This window comes from Cynara cardunculus, assembly GCF_001531365.2.
Source record: "Cynara cardunculus var. scolymus isolate 2C chromosome LG 1, CcrdV1, whole genome shotgun sequence".
NCBI classification, from domain to species: domain Eukaryota; kingdom Viridiplantae; phylum Streptophyta; class Magnoliopsida; order Asterales; family Asteraceae; genus Cynara; species Cynara cardunculus.
The window spans coordinates 20,306,920-20,333,820 of NC_037528.1; the positions used below are offsets into that span (position 1 = coordinate 20,306,920).

At 35.4% G+C, this 26,901-nt stretch overlaps 3 protein-coding genes across 6 annotated transcripts; 2 read left to right on the plus strand and 1 right to left on the minus strand.

The window, feature by feature from the left end:
- The first annotated feature begins 231 nt into the window (after positions 1–231).
- LOC112501335 (protein translocase subunit SecA 1) lies at positions 232–9,950 on the plus strand. Its single transcript, XM_025105041.1, has 5 exons — positions 232–565; positions 917–1,065; positions 1,287–1,448; positions 8,231–8,346; positions 9,590–9,950. The coding sequence occupies exons 1-5, from the start codon at positions 352–354 to the stop codon at positions 9,603–9,605; spliced, it is 657 nt and encodes a 218-aa protein (XP_024960809.1). The 5' UTR covers positions 232–351; the 3' UTR covers positions 9,606–9,950.
- A 2,464-nt stretch (positions 9,951–12,414) lies between these two features.
- Positions 12,415–15,060, plus strand: LOC112522758 (late embryogenesis abundant protein 47). Its single transcript, XM_025132094.1, has 3 exons — positions 12,415–12,549; positions 13,815–14,156; positions 14,881–15,060. Exons 1-3 carry the CDS (start codon positions 12,415–12,417, stop codon positions 15,058–15,060), a joined length of 657 nt encoding a protein of 218 aa, XP_024987862.1.
- A 2,300-nt stretch (positions 15,061–17,360) lies between these two features.
- LOC112501675 (ubiquitin carboxyl-terminal hydrolase 27) lies at positions 17,361–25,224 on the minus strand. 4 transcript variants are annotated; one of them, XM_025105378.1, is made up of 11 exons: positions 25,119–25,182; positions 24,783–25,035; positions 24,504–24,630; positions 23,009–23,109; positions 22,705–22,935; positions 22,103–22,171; positions 21,883–22,008; positions 20,551–20,688; positions 19,660–19,722; positions 19,241–19,573; positions 17,361–17,877 (listed from the first exon to the last, which is right to left on the minus strand). In XM_025105378.1, exons 1-11 carry the CDS (start codon positions 25,136–25,138, stop codon positions 17,626–17,628), a joined length of 1,713 nt encoding a protein of 570 aa, XP_024961146.1. In that variant the 5' UTR covers positions 25,139–25,182; the 3' UTR covers positions 17,361–17,625. The 4 variants fall into 4 exon arrangements, with proteins under 4 accessions (XP_024961146.1, XP_024961138.1, XP_024961162.1 ...); XM_025105370.1 differs by having other exon boundaries at positions 24,783–25,224; XM_025105394.1 differs by lacking the exon at positions 22,705–22,935 and having other exon boundaries at positions 24,783–25,224.
- Positions 25,225–26,901: the final 1,677 nt, after the last annotated feature.

Sequence of the window (26,901 nt, forward strand, 5' to 3'; positions counted from 1 at the left end):
CCCGGCATCAAGTCTACCATAATATTTAAGAGGGTGTTTGGGATTTGCTTATTTAAAAGAACTTCTTATGATTTTCTACAAAAATATTTGTCAATTTATTATAAGTTAGAATGATTTAACTTTTTCAAAAACTTATTATTACCGATTTAACACGATATAAATTGTTTATACAAACACTCAAAAATGCTTATTTCAATAAATTATTTTTTACCTGTCAATCTCGACGCCGCTATGAGAGGGTTCACCTGCAAGTGCAACCTTGGTGGCTGTTGGTGGCGTTCTACTTCCAGAAGCTCTTTTACACAAACCCTAATCCCATATTATACGATCATCCGGAAGAGTGGGATGTAAATGGCAGCCGTAAGGCGTATCCTTTTCTCCTCTCTATCTCATTCTTCATCGAATTACGCCACTGAAGTAGTGAATAATACAAAGAACAAGTGGATCTCTACAACCATCCACCTTAATCAGTCATGGATGAATAAGATCAAAGGTGCCTTCAGCGGCCAAAAGCCCACTTCACCTACCAATGAAGACGTCACGGCGGAATCATTCACTCTCCCTAGTAAGTATTGTCATCTGTTAGTTCCGATTTCTCCAAAATTAGACTCATTTTGCAAAATCTATGACAAAATCTCGTTTCCAGCTTTACACATATAGACAAGTGACGATTCTGTGGATCACTGTAATCATAGTTGAAAAGAAATGGCAAATTGAGCCAGAAACGAGTCTCTCTCTCTCTCTCTATATATATATACACATATATAAGACTCTTATATACATGTATGTGTCTGTGTAATATTTGGGTTGGAGCATTGACAAATTAAAAGGGAAAGTGGGGCTCTAGTCTTTTTGCTCTGTTGTGTAGTTAATACATACTTATAGACTTATAGTTAAGTGTTTGGTGATATGTAAGGGTTTGCTGATGAGTTGCAAAGGGCACAGAAGTTAGGTACCTTCAAACAGTACATTGTTGGCCGAAGCAGTGAAGCCACATATGCAGATGCATTTGGCAAGCAAGAGGCTATAATTCGGTTTCTTGGGGGTCTTGATCCCACTGGAGAGGTTGTCTCATACTAGTAATCATCACATTGCTTTCATTTTCATAACTTTCAAATACATAATATGTTACTTTTTAGTAGTAAACCTTTATAGTCTTGTTCCATGTATTGCTGCTATCTCAAGCATAACTACTTAGATGTGTTCCTCAAGAGTCTATTTTGATTATACTATCATTTCAGTTTGTTTGATAGACTGATTTGAGTTTATGTATACTGCAAATGTAGAATCTTCTACCTAGTCAAAAGCAAGAAGCAGCAAAACAATGCAATTGCACAATAGCTGATGTTGAGAATACTTTGGCTAAATTCAGTTGGGCTAAAGAAGCTCAGAAGAAAATTGAGAAGTTAAAGGATGAAGGAAAGCCGATGCCAAAGAGCATAAATGAGGTATTGCTTAGTTCTCTTAACTAGACAAGCTTATCCTATGTTTTATATCAGAGAAATGTGGTTGATGAATTTGATGGCGACCTATTCATGATATTAGCTAGACTTAATGGCATATGGGTTCAATTTGCATTGTTTGTACACTCTTTTCCCCCAATCCTTTCATGTCCATTATTCTCTTCCATATAGATGTGATTTTATTATATTTGAATGGTCAAAATGTGACAATGTTTGTGTGAGTTCCTTTTGATGATTTTTTTTTTCTCAATTGGTGTAAGAAACGTTCTATTTCTTACACATTTTGACTACTAATAGGTAGATCTTGCAAGTGTAACTCTTGATGACATGGATGCTAAGTTGTCAAATTATATTATAGTCCTTGATTACGTAGCCAAATGTAATATCAAAATCAATCGATGCCACTTTTAGGTTGACTACCCATTTCTTAGGTAAAATGGATATGATATAGGAAGAATTAAACGTTAGTTACACTAATTGAGAAAAAAATCATCATTACACTAAATAGGAACTTAGAAAACTTCGTTATATTTTGATGCATCTTGCACTATTTTAATTGTATATATTAAAATATATGATAGAAAAGAATTGCTGCCTAACTTTATATTTTTTACTATTGTCAAAGATACCACTTTGTGGTTTTAGCGAAGTGGTGAAAGAGAAAATCAACACACACAATTTAGATGCCAAAACACGACAAATAGGTAGAAACCTTGGTAAATGAATGAACCCTTAAGTTGTTAGCAACCACATGGATGGTGCAATTGGTGTCATAATGGATGCGGCACATTGAGGTCTGAGGCGCAAAGGTATCCCGAGCCAGGTGTGAGGCAAAAGGTAAGGCGTACCTGGTTCTAACGTCATATAGATTTTGTATTCTCATTATTTACATTTTTTTTCCAAAGAAGGAAAATACTATGTATTTTTGGTATTTAAAATAGGAGCAAGTAGGCAAGAGTTTGTTATTATAGCTAAATGGCATATGACATAACATAACATAACAAGAATAGGAAATGGCATAATTCCAGAGGAAATGGTTAGAAAGGAAAGGGAACAACTACATCTAGTTAGAAAGAAGCCAACTAGGAAGATCTTTTCAATATTGATGTAAATCTTAGTACATTGGTAGAACATAGGTATTTAGATACTTGGAATCTTCAAGGAAGGTACAAGTATGAAAAGGTGGGAGACTAGTATCTTTGAGAAATATAATCAAAATATAGTAGTACAGAGGTACTAAATTAAAAAGGATTAAACTAATTAGTTAGTATTACTTTCGTCTAGAAGCCATAGTCTAGGAACAATTTCATCTAGTTATGATTGAACTAACAAATGATAGGTTTAAGTACATAAGGTATAATGTATACAAAAAGGAAGCTTCTTAGCAACTTCCTAACACTCGCAAATTTATCTTTATTTAATGCCATATGTAAGTTAAGGGGGTTAGTACAATGTACACTTAATTAGCTTCAAAATAAGACATGGATAAATAGCAAGATAGCATATAGGATTGATCATGAGAATTTGTACTCTAAGTAATTATGAAAAGAGATTAAATGTGCTAATTATTGCGACTAACTATTTGATTGTGCTCTTAGTAAAATGAGAGCTCAAGACGAGGCCATGAGTGTGCTAAGTAACCCAAGCCTAATGAGTTCATAGGAGTAGATTCTAATTTATGAGAGAATGTGAGAGGTCAATGAGTTAAATCTTATAGTATAACTAGAGGTGTCTCTATAATTGATTTCTTCACACCAAAATTCAAGTAATAGCAGTTTTGTGAAATCGAAAGCCTTAGAGCATCTCCAACCAATTCCCTATAATTTCTTTATAAAAGAGAACCAAAAGTCAAAATCTCTATGATAAAGTACCTCCAATTCCAACAATTTCTCTATTTTAGAGATTTTATCGTTAATATAATTATTTGAATATTCTATAATTTTATGATCCCAATATACATTAAAAAAACCTTCATATAAAATAATATTAATTCAACCTCATTGGTGGAATGAATAAAAAACTCATTTCCCTCTACTTTAATGAGAGTTTTAGAGAATTCTCTATATTTGGAGTTTTTTCTATGTTTCTTTATTTTAGAGAACAAGATAGGGAATTTGTTTGGATCATTATAGAGAACAAAAACTCCATTTTCTTTATTTTAGAGAATCTGTTGTAGATGCTCTTAGCTTAGATATCTCGCGAGTGAAAAGAGAGTAAAGGAAAAGAACCTTGGATTCCGGTATAAGTTCTAGCTTAATGGTAAACTAAGTGGGCACAAAACTTGCTCTTGCATGACAAACAAATGACAATTTAGAAAATCAATAAAAAAATTCTTAAGTTTGAAGCTCAAATAGAAAAAGGGCCAGGCAATATATAAATAAATGTACCAATAAAATGGTCATCAGCAAAATAAATAATATGTTGAAAAGTAAACAAGGCATCTAGAGGGGTTTAAAGCATTCAGTGACTTCTATTTTCACTGCCTTCAATGACTTCTACTTTCACTGTTTGCTCACCGTTATGCCTTGCATAATCTTCTAATGTAAATTCTTATTCTTCATGGTTCTTGGTTCCTTGGTCACACTAAAATCAGGGGGCAAAACTAGGAATTGGGCTCTCTTGAATAAAAGTGTGCCGCAATTTTCCATCTTTTAGAGGTAAATTTTGTAGGTGTGGGGCTCTCTTGAATATGATAAGAACCAAAGGATTTGTTATTGAATTGCAATTGAAAGTGACGGTTACAGAGAGAGATCCTAGATTTCGAGAGCCAAGTTCTCAACCAAATGTGAAATACTTCACTAATTTCTGCCTTCCCTATTCTCCCCTTTTTCCCCTATTTATTAACGGCCCTAATAACCCTAGTTCTAATGGTCTTGGGCTTGGGGTTGGTTCCTAACATTACCCTGCCCCAGCGTAAACAAAGGCCTCTTGCTCTCTTATCTCGGAGTTCTTCCTCGGTTAATTTTCTGGCCATTTCGGGTTCCAGTTGGATGGTTGTCATAGGGGGGTTGCCCGAACCTTTTCCAGTTACTAGAGTACCCCCACGCATTCGGAAGTTTCTGGCTTCAACTAATTGGGCAGTCTCCATAATTTGGGCCAGACCTTGTGGCCGTAATAATTGAATTTCAGCCTGAATGCTCGGTTTGGGTCCATTCATGAAGTTACCTTCAAACACCTTCTCTAGGAGATCCGATAAAGAGGATGCTAAGAGTTCGAAGGAATGACGAAAGTCGCTAGCAGCACCTTTTTGTCGGAGGGCTAGAAGTTGTTCAAGGGTAGAATAGTCGTCTATGAGTCGGAAACGGTTGATGAGTTGTGACTTCAAATCCTCCCATATCAGAATTGAGCATCTACTATATACCCTGTGAAACCAAGCCAGTGCCTCTCCCTCCATACAAATCCCAGCGGTGGCGACCTTCTCCTTCTCTTCAAAGCATTAAGAGCGAAGTAAAGTTCAAGCCGAAATATCCACCCATCCGAATAAATATCATTAAACATCGGTAATTCCACCTGACACAATCTCCAATTGGCCGGAGAGAATCTTAGTTGTGGAGGTTTACCGGTTCCTCGTGGATCCGAGTGGACGAAGAACAGGGAATTAATACCCCATTTGGGTTGCGGTTCTGGACCTTCTCCCGAACCAGAACCTTGAAACGACCTTCCGGTCTGAGTGGAATTTTCGGATCCCGCTTGGAGTAGTGAATCCAGTTTGCCCATAATTGCTTGAATTCCCTTGTCTAGATCGTCAATTCGTTTGGTGTTTTCTGCCTTGCGATCACAAAGCGCTTTCACATCGGCTCTCATGGATTGCAAACTCCCCTCGACAGATTTCAATTGCCCTCTCATCGCCTGGACGGATTCCTCTAGCACATCGATGCATTCTCCTTGATTCTTTGGTGTCGTGGTCAATCAGGATCGAAGGTTCTGATACCAGTTTGATAAAAACAAAGGATTTGATATTGAATTGCAATTGAAAGTGACGGTTACAGAGAGATATCCTGGATTTTGAGAGCCAAGTTCTCTCCCAAATGTGAAATACTCACTAATTTCTGCCTACCTAATTCTCCCCTCTTTCCCTTATTTATTAACGGCCCTAATAACCCTAACCCCAATGGGCTTGGGATCGGGTTCGTGTTAAGCCACCGATATTGCATACATATTCGAGAAGGAAGAAATAACAGGGGTATTATGGTTTTTTTTACTTGGGCAGGAAAAATAGTGAAAATAGGTGGGAAAGAGTCTGTATGGTGAAGTAGGGTATTCATTCTTTTTTTCGATAACAATTCTGGTGGAGAGAAATCGACCTCTAGAAAGTCGATCTTTTGAAGAAATCCTATAACCCTACCTTTTTGGTGTGAATTGCAAATTGTTTTTTTAGTTACATGTAACAAATTGGTATCAGAGCTGTTTGAATCAGAGATGGCGACCCGATCAGTGACAAATCGAGTCGAAGATCTGGAAGGAAATATGGCGATTTTTCGTCACAAAATTGAATCGCTAGAAGGGAGTATGCAGGTGATGGTGCAACAGATGAGTACCATGATCCGGTTACAGGAGGAGGTGAGTCAATAAAATGTAGAAAATGGAGAATCATCGCAAGAAGGAGAAAGACGGACCAGAGTAAACAAACGATTGAATGATAATGGATCGTTTATTGCAATCAAAGGCCGAAGGTTAGAGATACCGGTGTTTGATGGATCGGATCCAGATGGATGGAAAGGGAACTCCTGCCGGCTTACTGTAGCCAATTCCTTTGCCGATGCGGGTATGGGATGAGGTTACAATGGATTTTGTGGAAGGTCTTCCGAAGTCCGAGGGAATGGATACCATTATGGTAGTGGTGGATAGGCTCAGTAAGTTTGCACATTTTATGACTCTTAGACACCATTCACCGCACCACAAGTAGCGTCAATATTCATCAAGGAAATAGTACGATTGCATGGAGTTCCCCAGATCATTATAACAGACAGAGATAAAGTGTTCCTAAGTCAATTTTTGAGGGAGATTTTTAAATTGCAAGGAACGAAGCTGTGTTTTTCTACATCTTACCATCCACAATCTGACGGTCAATCGGAGGTAGTTAACAAAAGTGTGGAACAGTATTTGCGTTGTTTTGTCTCTGAAAAGCCCAAACAATGGCGAAAGTGGCTTAATTTGGCAGAGTATTGGTATAATACTATGTACCATGCATCCTTGAATTGTTCCCCATTTAAAGCTCTGTATGGTAGAGAACCCCCTACTATTCTAAAGTACAGAGAAGGGACAACCCATGTCCAGGCGGTAGATGAGATGTTATTGGAAAGGGACAACATGTTAGATGATCTAAGGCTACATTTGATTCGTGCACAACAGAGAATGAAGGGTCAATCAGACATGCAATGTAGGGAAGATTCGTTTGAGGTGGGGGATAAGGTGTTTCTGAAATTGAGACCTTACCGACAACAATCTTTACGCAAACGATGAAATCAAAAGCCTTCTGCCCATTTTTATGGGCCTTTTGAAGTATTGGAATGCATAGGCAAAGTGGCATACCGTTTGGCATTGCCGGCAACTGCAAGAATACATCCTGTTTTTCGCATTTCACAACTTCGGCGTACCATTGGACAGAGTTTTTCGACTCAGATAATTCCCACCCAGCTGACTGAGGAGATGGGGTTACAAGTGGAACCCGAAGCAGTTTTGCAGTATAGAACAACGAGTGAAGGAAATTTTGAAGTTTTGATTAAGTGGCACGATTTACCACTGTTTAAGGCATCATGGGAAGATCGGGAAGCGATTAATGCACAATTTCCAAAATTTCACCTTGAGGACAAGGTGAACGATTTCGAAGGGGGTATTGTTAAGCCACCGATATTGCATACATATTCGAGAAGGAAGAAATAACAGGGGTATTATGGTATTCTTTTACTTGGGCGGGAAAAATAGTGAAAATAGGGGGGGAAGGGGGCTGGAGTATAAAATAGAGTCTGTATGGTGAAGTAGAGTATTCATTCTTTTTTTTCGATAACAAGTCTGGTGGAGAGAAATCGACCTCTTGAAAGTCGATCTTTTGAAGAAATCCTATAACCGTACCTTTTTGGTGTGAATTGCAAATTGTCTTTTTAGTTACATGTAACAATTTGGTGCCTAACAGAATCCTGAGGCCCATTTCTTCAAATTACAGCCCCATTACGGGCATTTGCATGTTAATTACATATATATAGTTTTCTTCTTGAGTTATTAAGGCTGAGCTACATTATACCCTACAATGTCCACATTAGAGTGACTGATAAATGACAGCCTATGTAAATTAGAGCTTTATTTTAGTTGCCTATGCAAAACAGTCAGATCTATAGTGCACAGAGGTTTTTTGGTTTTGCGCAATCCTCTTGCACCTTTTTTCCTGTTTGATTCTATGACAGGCTATTTTTTTCTTTTTGCTAATTGCCAAAAAATGATGTTTCAGCATATATATTGCTAATTTATTACGTGGATGGTTTATTGATGTTGAAGAAATTGGTTAACTGGACTTGTATCTTATGTACTTGTGTTCTGATATGTAAGATGTCAGATGAATTAATGGTGATTATTAGGATATGTTTAATATAATGAGTCTGTACTTCATCATTTCATCTTGCTTCAGTAAGGTGTGTTTGTGCACGTAACACCTAGGACCCACAAGACTAATTTGATTCTTGAACAACTATTCTGCATTGGTGTATACAATGTGTACTCTAGTAGAATTCAGGAATCCTGTAGATTTATTGTTATTTATACCTTTTTTGTAGGTCCAAAAGCTAATGGGATCAACACCAATGGATGTTGCTAAGTCGAGCATGGCGAAGAGTGGGCAAATAAGCAGAAATGCACTCTGCCCTTGTGGATCTAAAAAGAGATACAAGCGGTACGTTTTTTTAATTTATCATGGAGTATATTAATTCTCTTCATAAGCCAAAAACTCTATTTGGATTTGTCTTTGACGAATGACGATCAACCATCTGTTTACACTTAGCGTACTTCAATCACTCAAGCTATGTTTGGTAATACCCATGTTTTGTGCTTTCTATTTTACATTTTTTGTAATGTTAAAGGGTTTGTAATTTTGTTTTATAACACATTTAAAACGTGTTTGAGAATGCAATTCTTTTCATAAAATAAGATGAAAATAGAGAAAGATTCCATATATTAGGTTTGAAACCTTAACCTTATGGCCAATGCACCTTTATATTTAAGGAATTTTGTCAACCATTATACCATGCAAATAAGTTCACAATTGGTAACTCGCATGTACAAAGTTTGTAACCAATTTTGATTTCTTCTTGAAGTTATTGATTGATAGAAGGCAAATAGATTAACAAAATTAGCTTAGGGGAAGTGAAGGTTACTCTAAGGAAGATGGGTAAGGGTAAGCCCATAGGACAGGACCAAATCCACATTGAGGTTTGGCTATGTTTCGTGGAGATGGGTGTGCAGTGGCTAATGAGACTCTTCCATGTCATCTTCAAGACTGCCAGGATGCCCAAAGAGTGGAGGCTTAGCTTGGTGGTTCCGCTCTATAAGTGTTGCTCAATGCTGTGGTAACTATCGTGGCATAAAGCTACTTAAGGCCTGTCTGTTAGCAGCTTAGTGAGACTCGCAGTTTATTCGGTCAGCTATACTAGACTGTTTGGTAGTGGCTTGATGATATAGAAAGTGGCTTATTCAGTAAGCTTCTAAGGGGGGCCTTTATGCAGAAAGCCGAATTTTTTCCAAACCTGTCCTCAATTAAGAAAATGCTCCTTTCATCTGTGAAAAAACCCTCCTAAACAAAAACCTTCATAGTCTATAAAGACGGATTAATCCACAAAGACAACTTTAAGTGGAGGCTTAGCTACACAGTACATGCTAGAAAATGCTGGTAACTGATTCTTGGAATTGCCTTCTATCCTATGCATGAATTCATGTTCAACTTCATTTGTCTTTTTGTTTGTATACATGGATTATGAAGGATTTGTTTCATTGAAGTCAATGCCACTAAGGGTTTATTTTATTTAATTATTTATTCTTAATATATTATTATAATTTGTGGTGGTAGCAGACTAGCAGTGTTTCAATTTAGTTTTATTAGGCTTTAAATCTTTAAATCTTTCATTTTGTTGGTTGCGAAGGTGTTGCGGAGCTTAAGTGAGCACAATCAAGAACCTGTGCGTGGAGCGAATACCAGATGACGTTTGGTCGTTTTTTGCCTTCAGGTTTTGCTGCTAAATCCTTGTAATTTTGCATCTGTTCACAAGGTTTGAAAGACGAAATCACTTGTTTGGTGGCAAGTGAAGTACATACTAGTTTCTTCTGGTTTCCCTTTCTTTTGTAGCGTTTTCGCCTCCGATTTCCTTTGGTATTCTAGCTTCTGAAATAATTGACCTGCGGCATACGTTTGCCAGCAAACGTTTGAGATTATTTATCTTAGTTGAACGACTTATATGATACCGAAATATAAATTTTGAACATAAAACATCTTTATCCATGTTGCATTTTGATGGTTTAACATGTTAATGATATGTAATTATCTTTTCATTATGGTAATTTTCAGAGAGGCTTAGAGGTCGTTTACCAAATGCTTACTTGGATAAGCGCTTACCAAGTCACATCCCTTACCGGATGAATATGGCAAGGACCAAGAATCTTACATGGTTAGAGCGAAGGCACAGACCGAGAGTCTTACCCGGTAAGTGATGGTGATGACTCTTACCATGGTTAGCGCTTACTAGGTAAATTATTACATATGATGTCTTTTTGGTAGACTAAAATCTTACCCAATTAGTAAGCGATAGAGTTGAATTTTATCATTAAGCGCTTACCAGGTAAGTGTTTAGGTAGACGGCCCTTTACTTGATATGAGTATATGTTGTGGTGGACTTGGATTTAATAAACCACATGTCAGAACCCATGATTACCGAGGGTTGTTTACCAAATTCTTACCAGGTGTCAATTATCTTACTTGGTAAGCATGACAAGGACCGCGAATCTTACCTGGCAAGAGGCATAATGAATACCAAAAATCTTACTTGCTAAGTGATGGAGAAGATTCTTACTCGGTAAGCGTTTCCCTGGTTAAAAGACTCTTACCAACAGTCTGGATAGCCGAGAATGTTACACGATAAGGTAAGTGAAGGTGACTGTTGTCGATAAGCGCTTACCCGGTAAATGTTTTGTAAACGGTAAATAAAAGACCAGAACTACATGAAAAGGGATGTTTTCATTTCTTAGGCATTCTTAGGTGAGCAAGAAGGCCTGAATCTGGGCCAGGACCAGTCACATTTTGAAGAATGCTTAAAGAGGGAATGGTTAAGGAATTATAACCTGCCGGTTGTGTTAGATATAATTTTTCTAAAATGATCGGTTAAAGGACCGGTTATCGGAGGACTAGTTAAGGTTGACCGGTTAGTCGGATTTTTGTCTTTTTCTCGGTTACAAACCACCGGTACCAAAATCATAAAATCGATTTTAATTGGCTAAGAGACAAAAAAGATAATAAAATGACCAAAGTGCTCCTTATTTGACGGAAGCTTTTACAGTGAGGGACCAAATCCGGAGGGTTTTGCAAACCATGATGGCTATGTAATTGCGAACAGGAACAAAACCTGCTATTTTCAACAAACTACAGGGATCAAATTTGAAGTTTACTTTGTTTCTTGACAAGAAATACAAACAATTTGTGGACTATATTTAGGGCTTGTTTGTTTTTTTATTAAAAAACTCTTATCAACATCTTAGTTTGATTCGTTAAGAGGTAAGATCATTCAGACTGTTTGGTTTTTTTTCAATTTTTCAGAGACACTTATGTCTTATTGTCCTACTTATTTGGTAAGAGGTAAACCAACCTCTTATTTGCCTCATAGTGTTCTTCAAACCTTCAACTATCATTTCTCTCAATCGATCCTTACCAAATCAATCCTCGCCTCTCTCAATTGATGTATTTTAATAGGATTTAAATATGTTAAATACAATTTTATTGATATATTTTTGTTTAAATGAATGTTAATTATATGATTTAGATGTACATTTCGTACTAGTGAGGAATAAATATGTGAAATTCTAGATTCAACACTAATTCAATTAGTAAAATATACAATTTAAAGATATTTATCAATTTACAAAAACAAACAACATTATTGATTCAGATTTCATACTTTAGCATAAATGAGAAATAAAATAAGATTTCAAATTTCAACACCTCTTAAAAACCAAACGCCACCTTAGTCTTATTAATAACTTGTAATGATTATTAATTAACAAATCATAAATTTGCGAGTAACTCTTTTGGAGAAAATGTTATATTTCAAAAACAGAAAATGTTACGTTTTGACTTTTAACTTTACGTAAAAAGAGTCATTCTTAACTCGAATATCCAAATATTCATCTAATAGACAACAGGGTTTTTTAATTGTGGACCAAAAACGATATTACAGTCTCAATTATTTGCAAACCTTTTAATAGAACTTTTTATGGAACATGATACTTATTAAGATAACCAAATTTTATCAAAGGGTTTTTGACCTAGCGGTATGTGAGTCTTTCGCCTCGTAGAAGGTTAATGGTTCAATTTGGTGAGCATTATGTGTAAGTTTATTTGTTCTATTTACCGTATATAAACATTATATATCAAATAAATAACCAAATTCTAAATAATGTAACATTTCCTTTATGAAATCTTTGGTATCAAACCCTAAAAAATTGTTATCATACAACATTTCTTGGCCACAAAGAGAAGACCAAGTCATGCATAGCATATATATGGTTGAACCCACCACGTGTCAACATGTTGTTAGAAAAAGCCACGTGTCGAATGCGTATATGTTTATATATCCTTTTTCTATATATGCCAAAATTAAGTTTTTGGAATTCTAGAGGTAATAAATAATTAGATTGGATCGTATTTGTGAATTGATATAATACGTAGATTAGACGAAAGGTAAAAGACCGATTACGTACGATGAGCCAAGAACGGCTTATGAAACCCCAAGAATCTGGGGAAGAAGCTAGTCGTCAGAATCAACGTAAAGGCGATGTTAGCGTAAGCGATAAGGCCACGGAGAGTCTTTCCACCAAACGCAATGACGACGTCCAGGTCAGTCTTAAAACCAGCAAACGTATGTCGTCAAGTGTTTAGCTTGGTGGTCGTAGGTTCAACTCGGATTATTTGGAAGAATAATCTTATGACGTATTTCTTTCTTTAATTAATGCATGGTATTTTAATTGATTTTTAGGCATTGGTCTTGTGTTGATTTAAAAAATGTGTCACAAATGTTGGCCATCGCCTTCGTGTTTCTAGAGAGACCTAAGAAGCCACATTTACGGCATACGAGCATTTATTTGTGCTCGTTTGTTTAACCTGAACTAGATAAACGAACAAACACGATAGAATGAGCAGATTTCCTTGTTTGTGTTCGTTTTCGTTTGTTTGGTAAGATGCTAACGAACATAGAACACGATCACTTCTTCTAAACGTAAATTATTTAGAGTAAATTGCAAATTTGGTCCTTGTGGTTTGTCAAAAGTAACATTTTTTTCTCCCTACAGTTTTTAAATTACAAGATGGATATCATGATTTGTAAGAACGTCTGGGTTTGATCTTTCCCTCCAACGCTCCGTCAAAAAGTTCCTTTAAATAAGCAAGTTTTTTACTGTTATTATCGTTTTTTTGTCTTTTAGCCAACCAAAACCCACAGGGACCAAAATCGTATAATTGATTTTGATTGGATAAAAGACAAAAAAGTCGATAAAAGAACAAAAATACATCTCATTTAACAAAAAAATTAACGGCCGTTAGAGAAAGAGACCAAATCCAAACGTTTTCACAGATCAAGATGGTGATCTTGTAATTTCATAACTAGAGAGACAAAAAACGTTATTTTTGACGAACCACAGGGACCATAGTTTACTCTATTATTATTGAAAGACTAGGGAGTTACTTTTATCCCAAAAGATCCACACGATCATTGTTCTCATAATCCACTGACCCGACCCAAACCGATCCACTTTAAGGGAAGGTTTGCCAAACGTTTATTTGGGTAAGTGAAAACCAAGTCACATTATCTTACAAAATAAATATGGTAAGGACCAAAAATCTTACTCGGTAAGAGCGAGACAATGACCAAGAGTTTTCTTACCCAGTAAGTGATTGCTGCATACGGTACCGTTTTGCTGGATTAAAATCTTATTCGGTAGGTAAATAATAATATTAAATTTTACCGGTAAGCGCTTACCGGTTAAGTGTTTGATAAACGACCCCTAAAAGTTAACTTGTTTGATCTGTTTCGCCAAACTGTATGTGAAACCTCTGATACGTCCAGTGTTCTAGAACACAGTCTGTGTGACAATATTTTATGCAAGAATTGTGATGATAATGAATTAACAATTTCAAGCCAAAAATGCATGGCTGAACTGAAGGTTGGCCGGAAAAACAGTCAGCAAGCATCACCAGTGGTGGCAGACGCCATATTTGAACGAGGAAACATCACCATTGGAGAAGCACTGGAAGCCACAGCTCTAACGGCAGGTAGTAGGCCGGTGGATTACAGTGATGCTGCCGCCATACAAGCGGCCGAAGTCAGGGCCACTGGTCGAACCAATATTGTGCCCGGTGGTGTTGCTGCCGCCGCTCAATCGGCGGCCACCCGAAACGCTCGAGTCACACGAGATGATGACAAAACCAAGTTGAGCGAGATTCTAGCGGTAAATATACATCCCTCTCCTCTTCTAATACTCTAGTGTTTACAACGTTAATATTTAATACACACACCCAAGGATCGTGTAAGAATAGAAGTTAAGGTTGAAGCATAAGAAGGGATTTGATCATATTTAATCTCATTAATGTGGATCTTCAATTAAGATTGATCAAAATGTGAAGATCTCTTCTTACCTTTCTTACCATAACTTCTATTCTCACTCGAATCCAACAAAATATATATATATATATATATATATATATATATTATGAAATATTATAGGGAAAAAATTATCGATGGATCAACGCAACCCATTTTGACTAGACCTAAAACTTTATCCTAACCACAAGGGCGGTGCCCATTTGAGCTTGGGCTCCAAAGGTCAAAAGTGTCTGGTGGTCCTAGGTTCGAATCCAAGAGGAATAAAAATCTTTTTTTGACCATGGAGATTCAAATGCGGCGACTCCAGCTACCCGCAAAGTTGGTGGTCACCCTGAGATTAGTCGGCTCGCATAGCGGGTTGGCTATCCAGGTTAATAATAAAAAAAAACTTTATTCATTTGACCCATTATGCAACTATTTGATTCAGACAATCCATGATTCAATCCCAGACATCCACAAGAATTATGGTCACTGAGTTATCAAAGTTGATGTCTTACGGTCACAATTTAGAATTAGTCTAGACACAGCCCTGGACCCGACTAATTCTTAAAGCATTTGATGTGAAACAGGAAGCAACTTCAAAGCTACCGGCGGACAAACCGGTGACACGTAGAGATGCAGAGGGAGTCATCGGAGCAGAGTTGAGAAATGATCCGAACCTGACTACCCGTCCTGGCGGCGTCGCAGCGTCGCTCGCTGCGGCCGCAAGGATAAACCAAATTAACCTAAATCCCCCGAACAAAGAATGAAAATTTGACCATATTACGATAAATCTTGGTGGCCTTTTTTCCTTCCTAATAACAATTAAATTTATTGTATTTTGATGTTTGTGTATTGAATTACAATGTATAGTACAATATACGAAGGGGCGAATTTGTAACTTTTTATGTTAATTACGATAGAGGATCCTCGTCGGTATTTTGATCTTGTAGGTATCGGTTTTGTTGATTAACGAACTATAGTTGACGATCTCGATAAAAATGATTCCGTTTTTATTATTATTTTATTTTAACAGGTAGATTAAAATATTTAGCGGAAAAAAAAGGGTCTGGTGTATATCAAAGGTGTTCATCTAAACCGTTAAACTGCACCAACATACTGCACCATAATGCGATGTTTAAAACTTTTGTGGTATAGTTTACGGTTTTGAATCATCAAAACCTCGGTTGAACCCGCAACGTACCGCTTATTTTTATATATTTTTAAAAAATATATTATATATACATATTATTTATCAAATGAAAATAGTTAATACATGATTGATTATTTAATTAATTTTCAATTTTTCTATTAATTTTATGTTACAAATTTTTTATTTGAGTTATTTTTTTTATTTTTTTTATTTTTTTTAATCAAACATGATAATCAGATTTATTTTAAAGTTCACTTTTAGATGCCACAAAGTTTGTTTTTAAACCAAAAGATCTTTATCCTGGCAGTATGTGAGTCATTGGCCTCCTAGCAGATCAGATGTTCAAACCTCACCAAAGGTAGGAAGAGTGTGAGTTTATTTGTTCTATTTGTCGTATATAAATATTATATACTTCAAAAAAATCAAAAAAATGTTATTAAAGATAAGGGCATTTTGGTCTTTTAAGTTTTTTTTTTTTGTATTTTTCCTATTTAGAACTAAAAGAATACAAGTCATAAAATTACTAATTCACTCATTTTTCAAGTTCTTATCCATTTTATTTTTTACAATAAAAATAAATTACTATTTTTTTAAAATTAAATTATCTAATAATCAATATCTTACTTTAATAAATTATAATTTAATATCAATAATGATATATATTTTTTAGAATTAATATATGAATTTGGGTTATAAGTTTAAATTAATTTACATACAAGTTATTATTAAGATTCACATGTGAATATATATTATGATTCACAAGTTCACGTATGAACCAATATACAATTTATCAGCACCGTCAGACAATGGTTCGTTGGAATCTTTTGTATTTATTTTCATTTCAAAAGATCAATGAAGAACATCGCACATATGAGATTTAATTTGATTTATGGATTGTAAAGTCGTTAATGATTTTATGGTGGAAGATTAAATCAAAAATCAATGATTATTAACATCCAAAATGGTTATAGAAAAAAGAGAAGATAAATTAAGATATTTAATTTTTCTAGAATTATTTTAATTACCATATACTATATATTTATTTTATATATATATATATATATATATGTATATATGTCTTTCATTTAAATATAATTTGTAATAATAGATAAGATTGATTATCGCATTCTCAATATAAATGTGATTCTCATTTGAATCTAACACACAGACACACATATAGATACATATATGCATACATATATATATATATATATGTGTGTGTGTGTGTGTGTGAGAGATAAATGATCGTATGAGAAGGAGGGTTAAGGTAAAAAGGATAAGAAAGAATTTGGACCATTGATCATCTTTAATCTCAAACTCATTCATGAATTGCGCTTGATATGGGGGATTAATTTGGTGCTTCTCATCCTAATATGCATCCAATGGTGGAGATCATTTCTTACGTTTCTCACGTTCACTTTCTTTTTCATCGGAACCCAACTCTATATACATATATTTATATATACATACATATATATATACACACACACACACACGTGTATGTGTGTGTATGTGTGTGAATTACATTGAAGGTCCTCGTGGTTTGCTCAAAATTTGGATATAGTCCCTTAAATTAACTATATGTATTTAGTGATCCCTAACTTTTTATTTTCTAACACCTACGCTCCCTCGAGTTAACACTCTTAAATAAGGTTTGCTAAGTTTTTCTTTCAAAAAAATAACTTACTATTAAATATTATACATAGAAAATACTTGGATAACGTATGGTCGCTATCCAAATACAATAAATCATCCCTTTTAGATCACAATTTTCGTATCGGAATAATCCAAATGAAATCTCAAAGACATTAAACAGATTCATGTTCACATTCGGTTTTATTTGAGAGATCGACGGAAGAAATGCCGAACCTTCTATTTCTCAGACTAGACCACAAACCCATACAAAGAAATGCCAAATCTTCTATTTCTCTGTTACAAAGGATTACAAGTATATAGCCAATTTGACCCACAAATTTCACAAGTAAAAGACAAAATTACCCTTCCTGGTTCCTATTCTAAGGTAAATCAACAAGTATAGCCAATTTGAGCTACAAATTTCACAAGTAAAAGACAAAACTACCCTTCCGGGATGATATTCTACGGTAAATCAACAAATATGGAGCAAGGTCGCTACACTAACTTGATCAAAGTTGTATCCAATAACATAAATAGCAGCTCTCAATCAAGTTTCCAAAACTCTTTGGTAGAAAAGCAAGGTAACCCCATCTGCAGCAAGAACATCTTCCTCCGATACCATACAAACTCGGCTATCCGAAACTCCAACCCAGTAATAAGACTCCGATGTTCCACGATTCTTTATTACTCTTCTGTAAACTGTATAATGACCGCTTCTCGTATTTCCAAAGTGTTCCACTACAGAAACAAGATTATACGAATGATGTCCACTTGGCGTCACATTCAAGGTCTCGCCCACCTAAACAAAGTGATGCAAAAATCATGAGAATCATCCTCAAACGACCTGGTTTTGCCAATCTTGGTCTGTCCTATTTTTACTGTATGTCAGTCTAAGTTTTTCCTGCTTTTACTATATGCCAAGCATAACTTTTCTTCTTCTTCTTCTAGCAGTTGTCAGTACTGCACTTTGTGTTTCGATGTTTGCTTTATCTTATGTCCGTCTCTGCTATTTCTCTTGCTTGTTTCCTTCAAATTTTTGTTTTGCAAGTTGAGGGTCTTCACAGAAACACCATGTCTACCCTTGAGGTGTAAACAAGGTCTGCCTATATCCTACCCTCCCCTACCTCTGTGTGGGAATTTAACAGAAACATAAAATTTGAGGTTCGTTTACACCCTTTTTCTCTGTTCTCCATTTTCCCCCCTTTAAGTCGACAAAAATAAGAGAATAAGTACATACAAATTTTAAGGATCAGATGTCAAAATGAGAAACATAAAAATGTCGAACTTTAGACTCAAAAGACATATCAAACTTGAAGAAACGTGTCTAAACATAAGGCCTTGTTTTGTCCAACTTTTGTCTCTCTCCCAAACCAAAAGTAAAACTAGACACACAAAAAACCGAAGATATGTGCAAGTTTCGTGAAACATTATGTATAAAGATTATATATGAGGATACAAATACAAATATATGGGCAACCTGTATCCATTTTCCTCATTTTGCAACCCTAACTCTAGGTGAACTGAGGACGGTAGTTTAGTATCATACACATATTTCCCTAGATATAAGTGGGATATACTAGGTTCGTTTGGTTTAGTCACAATACAATAGCTTAGTCCAAATCATATATATCTAACATGAACAAAGGATAGAATTAAATATCAGCCTTAATCAGAGAAGTTAAGAACATAGGAGGATACAAATATAAATAAAAGGTCATATGTATCATTTCCCTCTTTTTGCAACCCTAACTCTAGGTAAGGAGGGTAGTTTAGTATTTTACCCATATAGCCCTACTGACAAGTGGGATATACTGAGTTCATATGGTTTAGTCATGATACACTAATCATTACCGGCAAATCAAAGCAAAGAAGTCAAATATTCGCATCTAAGTTATAGCAATTATCTTGAATCGAATATATCTTCCATGTTTAATTTTACTTCTCTTATATTTCCGTCTTCCATCGTTTCATTCAATAACCCAATCCAAACAAACCCAGTATATCCCACCCTGAGGTGGGGTAAGGGAAGGGTAAGATCTGCAAAGAGTAGAGGGGTTGCTTCCATGAAGACCCTCGGCTTATGTGAAGTGGGGCCAAAAATATTTTAGACCAAATAATGTCTCTATTTGATGTAACATAATTATCACAAGCAATTAACAAACCTTGCTATCTTGATGTGTAGTAGTATTCGCAGAGTTGTCTGAACAGCTTTTGTTTTGTTCTTCCTGAATTTCTCCGTCAGCATAACCTTCTGATGAAGGTTGTCGGGTTTCCTCAGCAATATATGTTTCTGTTAAACTGTTTTCCGTTCCTTGTTTGTATATATGACGTGGGTATGCATCGGTTTGTAATCTAAAAAAGTCAGAATAACGATTTGCCTGTTGATTTTGCTGTACTAATCTACTGATTGGCAACTTCTGGTCAGAATGCTGTATTCCAACTCCTCTATTCTGAAACGGCGATATGTTCAAAGTCAAGGGAAAAGATATATGACCCTGAAAATATAAACATTGGTTATGAATAGCGAAGGGAAAATGTAATGCACACGAACGAGCAACGTTTTGCAAAAGAAAACAAGTACCTTAAGCTTGACGAATTCCCCATATACATTGATTGAAGCACGTTGTAAGTTAAGGCATAAAATCTACAAGTATACCAACATATTCGTTAAGAGTGCAAGTACATTACTAGTAAAGGTTAAAGAATACGCCATATCTGTTAACAAGGCTAAGAGGCCGTTTACCAACACAAATCAGGTAAGAGCTAACCGAGGAAGAGCGTGGTGTGGGTAAGCACGGACTGAAAATGGTTGTTTACCAAGTGTCTTGGTAGCGCTACCGCACCCCTTCCTTACTAAGTCATTGTGGGCCAGAGTGTTTGTGTAACATCCCCGGCCAACCATACCAGATACTGTCTGTTTTATCCGCACTTGGACTCACAGTTTTAGAATGCGTCTGAAACAAATAGATGCCAAAGCAAGACTAGAGGAAGACGAATTACTATTATCAATTAGAAGAATTTATGGTTGGCTTAGTTGGACCAGGGAAACTACAGGATCTAAAAGAATATCCTAATCCTAGACGAAGTATCCGGTCCCTTATAAGGCGAACCTTTGTTCCCCTCCCCAACCAGTGTGAGATCTCACAATCCACCCCCCTCATGGAGCCCAACATCCTCGTTGGGACACCAATCCGGTTCCTAGCTCTGATACCATTTGTAACATCCCTGGCCAAAAGTACCAGATATTGTCCGTTTTATTCACATGGACTCACGGTTTTAGAACTTGTCTGATAGAGGATGTGTCCAGTCCCTTACAAGGCAACCTTTATTCCTCTCCCCAAATGATATGGGATCTCACAGGTTGGCAAACAACGACCCTTCTTAACGGATTAGCATCCCTTCTTACCTCGTAAGAGGCGGTCAACAAGTACTAAATACAAAGAAATTCAACCCCGAGGGCTGGTGCTGTTACCTTTGGACTACGTGCAATATGTAACTGCTTGAAAGTACGAGAATAGTTATTTGACCAAGGTAATGATCCAAGAGATGGTATATTTTTACAGTCGCATGTATCCTGCTTGCTACAGCTTCGAAGTTTTCCAATATCTGACTGACAATTTGGGCAGGAATACCATGTTAGTACAACTCAATCATTAGAAATCTAATGAAATGAAATCTTGGTAGAAATATGATAAAATTAGTTGATATCAAGGGCTTAAAAGTTAATGAAGTTGGTGAAGATTTCAAAATCTTTTATCATAATAATAGCGCAAGAAACATAATAGAATTGTTTTGTGATTACTAGTGAAAATTTCACGAATGCATAATACAATAATGGGCCACATGGGTCGTGACAAAAACATTGAAACAAACTAATACGAATGAGAGGAATGAGAAACACAAATGTATAAATACGAAGACTAACATAAATTGAAAGTCTGTGTATCTGCCAAGTGTCGAGAGCTAGGTGCCATGTGGAAGCAACGCTCTCGTGTGGTTATCTCAAGTCCTATCGTAAAGATCCATGAAACATATTAAAAGTTCCCCAAAGTTGGTGAGTTTCTTTAGTGAGAATGCCATGTATTAGGATATGTGGAACCCCCTTAAAACTCTCTCTAAAAGAGCCTTTATAGAGAGAGGGAGGTTCCTACACATATACATGTGCGATGGACAATGTCTAGCTGATGTGGAACTCCAACACGGCCCCTCAAACAAAAATTACATAGTGCGCCTAAGAACAGAGGCGAAAGAGTGTGTCGAGTCCCTACTAGAAGCCGGCTTTAATACCATATTAGGATATGTGGAACCCCTTTGAATCTCTATAAATGAGCCCTTACAAATAAAGGGAGGTTCCTACATATACATTATATATACACACACATAGGGTCAGGTTCAGGGGAAAACCACAAAAAAATGAAATTTTGAGAAACGCTCTGGTAACCATTCATATGGACGGTATGCACATGTGCATACAAGTAATTTGTAAGCAATTTGTTCAGTATGCACACGTGCATAAAAACCAAGGAATAACTTCAATTACTTGTACACATGTGCATACCATCCAGATGAATGGTTACTAGGATGTTCCTCAGTTTTCCATTTTTTGGGGGGTTTTCGCCTGAATGTATATATATATATATATAGAAAGAGAGAGAGATGATTGATGGGACTCCTATGTGGGACTCCATCACTTAGCATATCCATTAATCAAACATCTCTCTCTCTCTATATATATATAGAGAGAGAGAGAGATGTTTGATGGGACTCCATGTGGGACTCCATCACTCATGGTTGCAGTACTCACCTCATTTTGCTTTAGCAAAGAATATTTGATGGCGGTGGCATGCCAACAGTGAGTGCAAAAGTAGTTTTCAAGCCTTTCAGCAACAAAAAATTGCTTCAGGCAATCGTCTATTGAGCATCCAGGTATCTGATACAATAAGACCACAAGAAAAATATATACTAGTTTGCTTATATAACAACAAAATCCAAGAAGATAAGACACAAAGAGTTTACAAACTTACAATAGAACTACCCCCGTATGTAGGTGGTGAAAGGTACAAGCAATTGAAGAATTGAAAATCCATAGAAATCTGCAAAACCAACAAAGCAACCTGAGATGTGTAACAAAAATTTACTATTTTAACCCTCTGTCTGAATAAGCAATGAATGAAAAATAATTGTTTGATAAAGTTTTGCATGACAATTCTGAATGCAAAAAACAAAAATTTATGAATTGTTTAAAAATAATATCAATTCAATGATTTCATCACAAAAACTTAATAACTTAAAATTTACAAAAAAGGATTCAACATCGTAGTCCGATTACAACTTTTAATTTACACATTTGTTAGTAGCAAAGCTGAATTTAAGAAATCGTATAATTAAACAAAGTAGGATAAAGGGTATTATTGGTAAAATTTGGGCTGAATAGCTAAAGCCTAAAGCCTCCATGGGTGGTTTAACCAATTAAGCCATCTGTTTAATATTAAGCAAAAATCAAACAACATCTTACTAGTGTTCTAAAAACAACATTCATATCTAGCAAATATCTGCTTATATTTGCAGCTAGAGTTAGAAACCAACGATTACTGAACAAGAAATAAAGACACTAGTACCATTCAACCTGAAACGAACAGCTTTGGCAAGTTAAAATGCTGCCAACAATCCCGTTAAATGGTCCAAGGAAACTCTGAGTCCATCTTTCTAGCTCACTATAAAAAACCCTTCTCTCCGGAGTAAGAATACGACTACCCAAGGCTGTTGCAACCGCTAGAGACTTATGATTTGAGGCAAAACATACTGAGCATTCTTTCCTTAAAGAAGACAAAATGTGGGCTAACGCCTCTTCTGCATCCTGAAGAAAAGTTAATATATCAAAAAGAAGATGATAAACAAAATGCTCAATGTGCTAGTGATGATAGAAGCACCTGCTGACTAGTTAAATTGAAATTAGGTGTATAAAGAGCCATTGCGAGCATCACATCTCGTGGACTTAATACTTTGCCTTCACGCTGAACTTTACACAGTTCTACAAAAATTGCCGCCTGTTAGTTCATAGTGTAGAAGAAAACTATCATCAAGTTAAACACCAGTTACAAATGTCCACAAAGATATACTCCCTCCGTTCCAAAATAAGTTTTCATGTTTCTATTTTAGTTTGTCCCAAAATAAGTGTCTACCCTCCATTTCTACCCTCAATTATGAGATGAAGAAATTCATTACTCTCTCTTGTTACAATTGTCATATAGTTAATCAAAAGATGTTATAATCACACATTACTAAAACTGTGTGCGATTTTCATTGTGGACGCTTATTTTGGACGGAGAGAGTATATCGCATGGTAATAGAACACAAATGAGAAAGTAATAACGAAAATCATGAATAAGATGCATGTATTGATGCTTTAAATGGTGTTTGTTGCATATCAACTTGCTTTAATTGCTTTGAGTGTCAAATGATCTGTTTGATGGTTAAGTGATGATATAGTTGTGTTCTTTTATGATTTTCTATAGCTTTTGTAATTACTATTCAAGTTTCATTTAAATTAAATTCACATTAAAATTGCAGATCGTTTCACCTCAGTCAAAATGGACAAATTAGGCCGATACTGAAATAGTCCCAACACCCCAAGAATGTCTATTGATCAAGTTTTCCACAATGTGGTCACATAAACTATGGGAAAAGTGAAACTCCTACCAAAACGTCCCCTTACTCTGTAACCCAAAAATAAAACTTCTGGGAGGTTCGCAAAGAGATGATAACTCCAAATGAGAGCTGAAGGAAATATGGGAAAGGCTGCAAACATGTTACTGAGTTTGTTTGGTTTGGTTCTCCCCTGTAAACATAATTCTGCATATACTGAAGAACTTATAACTCAAAATACACATTTTTCCTATTGTTTCCTATCACGAAAACAACACAACCAAAAGGTACATTGGTTGGCCTTTTAATTCATAAATTGCATCCTCTAACCATAAACAATTCGAAATATGGTCATGTCGACATTGTTCTAGGCAACCAAATCCAACATGGCTTCTATAATAACTTCCAAATTCTGATTCTCTTCCAAACTTCTTCTCTGAAATTACCCAAACAGAACACCAAGTCTATGTATATTTTGTTTCCCATCTGAAATAAGCAATAATTTTGTCCTTCTAAATGATAAGAGGCAAGCTCAGGTTGGATTCAGATGTCATTTCAATATTTTATTAATTATTACTAGTTTGTGTGTATAGAAAAAGATCCTAAAAATTCATTCTATTTATATACATAAAATTAACAAAACATGTGCATTAGGAATGACTGATCAGATGAAACAGTCACATATGGTTCTGCTAAATCCCCTAAGTGCCAGAAGGTCTCTCAACATTTGATGATATGGATCAATTTGTAAAAGGGGGTAAATCTTGATTTTGTTATTACCTTTCAATAGATAATTCAACGACACTGCAAGTGGCATAACCCCCTTTAGTTCGTCCTCCGATGAAGCTTCAAACTCGTCCACCATCTTTTGGAGGGAATTCAAGAAACAAGAACAACTAGCCAAAGCCTAACAAATTCCCAATTTAAACACATAAATTGAGTAATTCACGCCACTGAAATTGATAAGAAATTCATAATTTCATTGCAGTCATGTAAGAAGTACAACAAATATATACATATCGGCATTAAACAATTAATAAGTTCTAAAGATTGTAGTACCTGTAAAACTACATTTAAGAAACAATTGTTTCCGAGGTTTTGCAATCCAGGAACTGCCCACAATTCCTCCGGCGAAGATTTGCTCTCCGACGACGGCGACCATGATAACAAATTGTTGAAACTCCTCCTTCCTCTGCCGTCTCTTAAGGCCAAAATCAAACCAGCAACACTCAGGATACTACTGGCCAAAGAGATTTGAAACCCAGATGAAGTAACCCAGTGGGCGTTATGAGAAAAGCTTCTAAACCCATGTCTGAATGAATGAAACAGCGATTGAGCATTGACGTCGCCGTGGATTTTCATTTTCTTGCTTCAAGAATCAATGGATACTGTTACCGATTTGAAACTAGGGTCATTGAGGTATAGTCTGCCGGTTGGGATGGCGTGGCGGAGCAGTCATCTGCGGTTACTTGATTGTCAAACCCAACACCGTCTCTTGTTTACTTTAACAGAAAAACGCAACATCTTCTTTACATTTATTTTACTTCTTTGAGTAAATTTACGCTTTTAGTCCTCTCCTTTTTTAAAATTTGTTATTCTTGTCCCTGTAGTTTTAAATCATAAATAAATTATATCGTTATTAAACATAAATTAAATTATAATAAAAATAAATAAATTAAAGAAATTACCAAGAAAATAAAACAAAAACTTTTAAATAGTTAATTTGATACTAATATCGATATATCTTTTTCAAAATTTTATGATATCTTCAAATTTATATTTTATTCAAAAATAAAAACATTATCGTTTTTTCGAAATCACATAAAACCATATTATAACATCGACGATGACAGAATAAAACGAAACAAGAAAATCGAGATTTATCTCGCTATATTACGCGAATACCCTTCTAATAATAATAAAACACAAACCACAGTAAACATAACTCCGAAACCATATAGACAAAAGTAATTATTTTTAACATATCACAAGGACTAAAAACGTAGTTTATTCTACTTTTTATCAATCATTGTTTGAAATCAATAATTTTAGAATATTTTTTATTTTATTAATAAGAAACATTTTAGACTAAAGAAAAGACAGTTGAATATTTTATCTGATATGATATGAAGTCTTGATTTTGATTTGGTGTTCTTAGTTTTTTTCTTCTCAAGTCAGATCCAAATTTACTGAATTCCATCGGTTTTCTAGGTCGGTCTTGTACTTCGTTCACTATTTAGAAACCTCGTGTTTTTGTTTTCCTATTATAAAGAATAAATTACATTTTTCGTCTCTATGGTTTGTTAAAATTTGTGGATTGCTTCCCTGTGGTTTTAAAATTTTAATTTTCGTCTTTATGGTTTACAATTCATTTCTATTTTCGTTTCTTTGGTCAAAGCACTACTTTTATTAATAAAGGACTAAAATAAAATTTTATTTTTAATCATAGGAACAGAAAAAGAAATAAATTCTAAATCATAAGGATGAAAAAGATGATTAATTATAAATTATAGGGATGAAAATAGTAATTTTAAAACTGTAAGGACAAAAATATAAATTTTTAACAAACCATAGGGACTAAAAACTAAATTTACTATTAAATTATAAATGATAATAATTAGAGATTTAATGTTTCGAGTTGGTTGCCCAAAACTTGCCTTAATAATTGATCCCAAGTGTTTGTTGGAATAATCGTACTGAGGCAGCTATTGTGAATTAAAAAGAAGATGACATAATGAGAATGTTGTGGATCAAAATTCTTTAAGGGTGCGTTTGGTATGCAGACAACATGGGACGGGACGGTATAAAAAAAATAGTCTCATGTTTAGCATGTCATGGACAAAAATTACATGAAACAAGATGAGACTATTTTTAAATTTGATAGGACAAAAATCTGATGATTTTTGTTCCACCAAAAAAGGTGGAACAACATGGGACTAAATACAAATTTACTATCTTACCCTTGTTCCAATAGATTCTAATAGATTAAAATAGAAAACCTAATTACTAACCCTCCTTCATCATCATCTCTTTTCTCGCCCGTTCCACGAGAGCTCCTTCCACATCGGTATGATTTCTCCCTCTCGTTTCTTTGCTGCGTACGATTTCTCTTTGCTGCGTCGATTTCTTTTTTGCGATTCTTTGGTGCGTCGATTTCTATTTTGCGATTATTTGCTGC

Excerpts from the sequence above, each read along its gene's own strand:
- LOC112501335 (XM_025105041.1), top strand. The coding sequence starts at position 352 with ATGGCAGCCGTAAGGCGTATCCTTTTCTCCTCTCTATCTCATTCTTCA. Across the intron at positions 566-916 it reads GGAATCATTCACTCTCCCTA|GGTTTGCTGATGAGTTGCAA; the intron begins GTAAGTATTGTC and ends GTGATATGTAAG. Across the intron at positions 1,449-8,230 it reads TGCCAAAGAGCATAAATGAG|GTCCAAAAGCTAATGGGATC; the intron begins GTATTGCTTAGT and ends CCTTTTTTGTAG.
- LOC112501675 (XM_025105370.1), bottom strand. The coding sequence starts at position 25,085 with ATGAAAATCCACGGCGACGTCAATGCTCAATCGCTGTTTCATTCATTC. Across the intron at positions 22,936-23,008 it reads TCAATTTAACTAGTCAGCAG|GATGCAGAAGAGGCGTTAGC; the intron begins GTGCTTCTATCA and ends ACTTTTCTTCAG. Across the intron at positions 19,723-20,550 it reads ATATTGCACGTAGTCCAAAG|ATTTTATGCCTTAACTTACA; the intron begins GTAACAGCACCA and ends GTATACTTGTAG.
- LOC112522758 (XM_025132094.1), top strand. The coding sequence starts at position 12,415 with ATGAGCCAAGAACGGCTTATGAAACCCCAAGAATCTGGGGAAGAAGCT. Across the intron at positions 12,550-13,814 it reads AACGCAATGACGACGTCCAG|AATTGTGATGATAATGAATT; the intron begins GTCAGTCTTAAA and ends ATTTTATGCAAG. Across the intron at positions 14,157-14,880 it reads AGTTGAGCGAGATTCTAGCG|GAAGCAACTTCAAAGCTACC; the intron begins GTAAATATACAT and ends GATGTGAAACAG.